Source organism: Oryzias latipes, chromosome 21 (assembly GCF_053564925.1).
Source record: "Oryzias latipes strain Hd-rR chromosome 21, Olatipes_Hd-rR_3.1".
Classification (NCBI taxonomy): domain Eukaryota; kingdom Metazoa; phylum Chordata; class Actinopteri; order Beloniformes; family Adrianichthyidae; genus Oryzias; species Oryzias latipes.
Genome location: NC_136257.1, coordinates 29,651,022 through 29,655,619, shown reverse-complemented (window position 1 = coordinate 29,655,619; position 4,598 = coordinate 29,651,022). Strand labels below are relative to the sequence as shown.

General features: G+C 40.6%; 1 protein-coding gene across 4 annotated transcripts in view; it reads left to right on the top strand.

The window, feature by feature from the left end:
* The first annotated feature begins 1,343 nt into the window (after window positions 1–1,343).
* ramp1 (receptor activity modifying protein 1) overlaps window positions 1,344–4,598 on the top strand; it is a 71,092-nt gene continuing 67,837 nt past the window's right edge. Inside the window, exon 1 of one of the 4 annotated variants that reach the window (XM_004081990.5) lies at window positions 1,344–1,740. In XM_004081990.5, coding sequence (XP_004082038.1) covers window positions 1,695–1,740 — 46 coding nt within the window. In that variant the 5' untranslated portion in view covers window positions 1,344–1,694. The remainder of the gene's footprint in view (window positions 1,741–4,598) is intronic. The other 3 variants (XM_011489960.4, XM_078939473.1, XM_078939475.1) reach the window with 3 other exon arrangements.

Genomic DNA, 4,598 nt, shown 5'->3' with positions numbered 1-4,598 from the left:
CCTTCCAGTCTGTCCTGCTTTCACTAGATCACAGAATCATCTATAAACATTATAGTCTCCTATTTAACCTCATCTGTCAGTCACCAGAAGTACTCGGACATACCAACAGCACATCTGGGTACTATCTTCCAGCTCTTATAGATGTCCTGAACAACTTCCATGTTCATATCTGCTGCTCCAGGCTACTTTTTGTGTCCTAAAAGGTGCAGCAGAGCACCACGAGAGCAGGGCATGAAGAAAATGCTTTGGATATCAGATTTTGTAAGGTTGTACTTTCCTTCAAATCTAGGGCAGGAACACCAACAAACACAAAAGGCAAAAGTGTCTAAATGCTGCATGAAGGACACCAGGGAAAGTAAAGCAAGCCCCAACCTAAGTCTTTACAAAATACAAGAAAAACATGAATCATTTCAAATAGTTCAATTAAAAAAAAAATTTTTTCTTTAACATCTCCCAGAACCATCACTGTCACATGGTAGAGGGGGTTTAAGAGCTTAAATAATTCAAGTATCTAAGCTGGCGGAAATTAATGGCCCTAGTAGGATCTCTTATGGCAGACGGGTCCTACCTCTTGAGTGGTTCAGAACCCCCATATGAGTCCGCAACATCAGGATTTAATTATGTTACTTGGATTGGTGCCACTGAAGCAAGACTAGGGGTTCCATAACCACCCCCTGGTCATGGAACTTTGATTTTGTCACCTCCGGGAGCAAAGGAGCCTGATTTTGTGCGGGAGGTTGAGAGGTATACCAGGTAGATCTAGTTGGACAGACGGTTTTGACTCTATACTGCTCAGCTCTGAAACTCATCCATCGAGGGGAGATTGGACCTTCTGGAGCTGCTCACCCTTAGAGCTGGTGGGCTGGGGTGGTGAGCTCCCAGTTCATCTGATATGAGCAAGGGCAAAGCAATGACGTATGTGAACACTAGATGGCACCGTCTGAAAACTTTGAACAGTTGATTTTTCCATGGGAAAGATCTTTATGGTGAACCTAAAATTTCACATCATCCTCTGCAGGGATCTGGGTTAAGTAGAAATTGAGATTAATAAGGTGCATAACTATGAAGGTTTTTTTTATTTAGACAATATTCCTAAAAATGTGCTGAAAGTTAAGAAAGGCTTAAGTGAAGCAACAAATTATTCCGAACAGTAAGTGGAAAAGGTGGTGTATTTGATGTTTTACTTCCAGTGTGCGCGGGAATCTGAGGCTCTTTTTTCCCACGGGACTTTAACTCAGCATTGCATCGATTAACCTGTGGAGAACTACAGTTAACAGTTCTGCCGCTGCACCGCCTCCTCGTCACTGCCTCTCTATAACGACCCCCCTCCCTGCGTGTCTCGCAATCTCTGCTCCATTGGTTCCAAACCGGCGCGTCCTGGAGCGCACAACTTTTCAGACTGAAAGCCCGCAGGTTCCTTGGTAAAGAGAGACAATTACAGCTCAGCATGTATTACATTGGGGGGAAATGCGAGGGGTGACGGGGCAGGAGGAAGACTCGGGGGAGAACGAAGCACGAGCGAATTAACAAAAAAGAGGACGCTTCCATCCCGGAGCGCTTTGCGCAGCTGATCCGGTGGAGGCTCCGCGCCACGCCGCGCTCTGCCGCTTTCATGGATCTGTGGATGATCTGACATTCTGAGCTCCACGCTGACCCACCTCCCTCACTAAACTTCAGCGGGATCGTTGTACAGGATGGGCACGGCTCTGCTGAAACATACACTGCTGTGCTTGATAGTGGGTGAGTCTGCGCTCTGCGTGAAATGTGAGCTTTTCCAGACAAAAGAGAAACGAACGCGTCGTTTTCCTCTTTGCTGTGGAAGTGATCCTAAAGTTTCTTCTTCACAGAGGTGACATTGAACAGTTTGCTGCTTTAATTATTTACAATCGGATAAAATAATCTGACATTCATTATGGGATCAGATGGACACTCTGCTATAATGGATAGTAATAATTCTTGTTTAAAGCAGAGCTGCATCCAGAGTTACTCATCAGGCAGAAAAACGGACTCTATGGAACTTATAGTTTCCTTATTTTTTACTTGTTCAAATATTAATTTTATTATTTTTTAAAACATTATATTAAAACAAAAAGAACAGCTAATGTTTCCTTGTCTTTCACGTACAAGAGCAATAAAAATCAGAGGTTCTTATGCATTCTTTTTCACAAATGTATCATTTTGCTGGTAGTTGACCACATTCTGTTATATTTGCTGTATATTAATCACTTTGGCATGTGGGCGGAAGATCCTGGACTCTCCCTTCACTGTGCCTGTTATTTCTTTGCAAGGTTGTAATGAAATCAGTGATTCTAGCTGAGTTGGTGTTTGTTCTTATGAAAAATGCTTCAAATGTGAGGAGATGGAAGAAAAACGGCTAATGATACCGAAGTTCCTAAAAAATCTTTTTTAAATTTGGTTTTACTGATATAAAATGTGCATATTATTGCTTTCCAAGTTAAAAGACAATAATTTCCTGTTTTGACTCACTTGTTTTTACAGATAGTAAATATTTACTGCAGCTCTGTCTGATGTGTTTCAATGAAAACAATCCAAATGAATCTTAGTTTTTCTGCTTGGCTTTGTCTTCATAAAACAAGAAAACCTGTAATTTTTAAAAATTAAATCCAGATATTTTTTTTAAATAATCCAACAGAGTAATTTTAAATAAAAATAGAGGAGGCATCAGTTTTTAGGAATGTTTCTGAGTCTTTTTGTTCAATAAGAACTAGACACATCATAAAGTAGCATCTAATATGGTAACTGGCGTCTGGTTATACTTCTTAGAAGGCTCTAAGTACTTTCACCCGATTGACTTTACTGCCGAATGCTGTTACCCAGGAGCCAAACCAACAGGAGCAATATGGGGTTCACTGTCTTGCTCAAGGGCACTTCGACACATGTTGGCGCAGAGTGGAAACTAAGCCTGCGATCTTCCATTAAGAGGTCGACCACTCTGCCTCTACACCACGGCTGCCACGCAACATGTCATTATTACAATAGGATTTGCTTTAAAATGTAGATGGAATCAGCTTGGACCAACACGTTTAAATTCATATTCACTTTTGTTGTTAACGTTTTTAACACAAAACATTTTACTCAGTTTTTTTTTTTTTTTGATTAACCCAAACTCATTTTGTTGGGTTGGAATAAAAAGGTATTTGATATTTTTTCTGGATGCACTCATGTGTTTGTCAATGTTGTTGTTGTTGTTTAGTTTTGCAAATCTGCAGTATTGTTCCGCTTATACCTTTCACCGTCTGAGATCAGCGTGGTTGAGTTTTAAGAAAAGTAAACAAGTTCAACTAAACGTGGTTTAGACAGATGAGTTCATGTCAGTAAAGCTCCAGCAGAACCGGGTGGACGGAGAGGAGGAAGAGGAGGGAGAAGAGCCCTCCATCTGCGGTGGAGAGGAGACGGCACAGACATGGGGAGCAGCGAGAGCGGTGGCCGCTCTTTTAGTCCTACCTTCCAGCTGTTATTTAGTGTTCTGCTGAAGCTCTCCATTAAAATTAGAAGAGATAAATGGTTACCAACAAGGAGCAAAAATAAAAGAATCTCTACAAGAAAAGAGAGGAACAATGAAATAATACGGAGTTATGGTCAAAGTTGAGAATTCCTTACAGGCGTGTACAGTTATTACTTTGATTTTTCTTCTTTATATCAAAGATTTATTCTCCAATTTACGGTGCTGTGACAGCTGGGAACTTTAAGAGAAAACTGTAAACAACGCCTTTAAAGTAATAAGCAATCCTCCAGATGCCCCATCCTGGCAGTCAGAATTCAAAATAGTTTACTCCTAATTGGTCCAGTCCCTCTTATCAGTCTCTGATAAGAGATGAATAACGGCACAGCTTCAAGCCTTCTCCAGAGGAGGTCATTTTCACAGTCCGGCTCCTGAAGACGAGACACATGCAACGCACGAAGAAGCCAAAGCTCTGAATGCAAACTCAAGTGCTTTTTCTCATCCTGAATCTGGCAAATAGGACGTAAGTGCATTTTTTAGTGAAGTATTTGTAAGATGCAGATTTATAAACCGGAATTGTAGTAAAAGAATGTGAGAAAAAGTTTGCCAATGTGTTTGCTCACATTTCCTTTGGCGTATTAAATGTCTGTGCCGGAGATTCAAACAGAAGATGGCTGATTAAGTTCACTGTTTTTCAATTCCGTTTGAAGGTTGAAAGGGACACTCTGCCTCTTTGTTTCCACCTAGACAAGCGTCCATCAATGTGCAAAGGAACTTTTTTGTCTGTAAAAATGTTTGCTTGTATTGGGGCTGTCTAATTCCAAACATAGATATTTACAATAGTAGTGGCTTGAGCTTTTTCTTCTTCTTCTTCTTTTTTTTTTTTTAAATCAGATGCCTTCTTGAAACATTTAAACTGTAGATGAACTGTAACATGAATACCGTCTTCTAATCGTAAAAGTCTTTCTCGTGTGTCCCTGTACTGGGGGTTGATCAGTACAGGTGCTACAGGTTTTTGGGTTGTCTGGGTCCGTTGGGGGTTGTATATGAAGGTAAAAATGCTCCAAAAAGAACGCACTTGTAGATTTGATTTGAGAACTTGCAATATAGAATGTGAATACTTGTGCATCAAAAA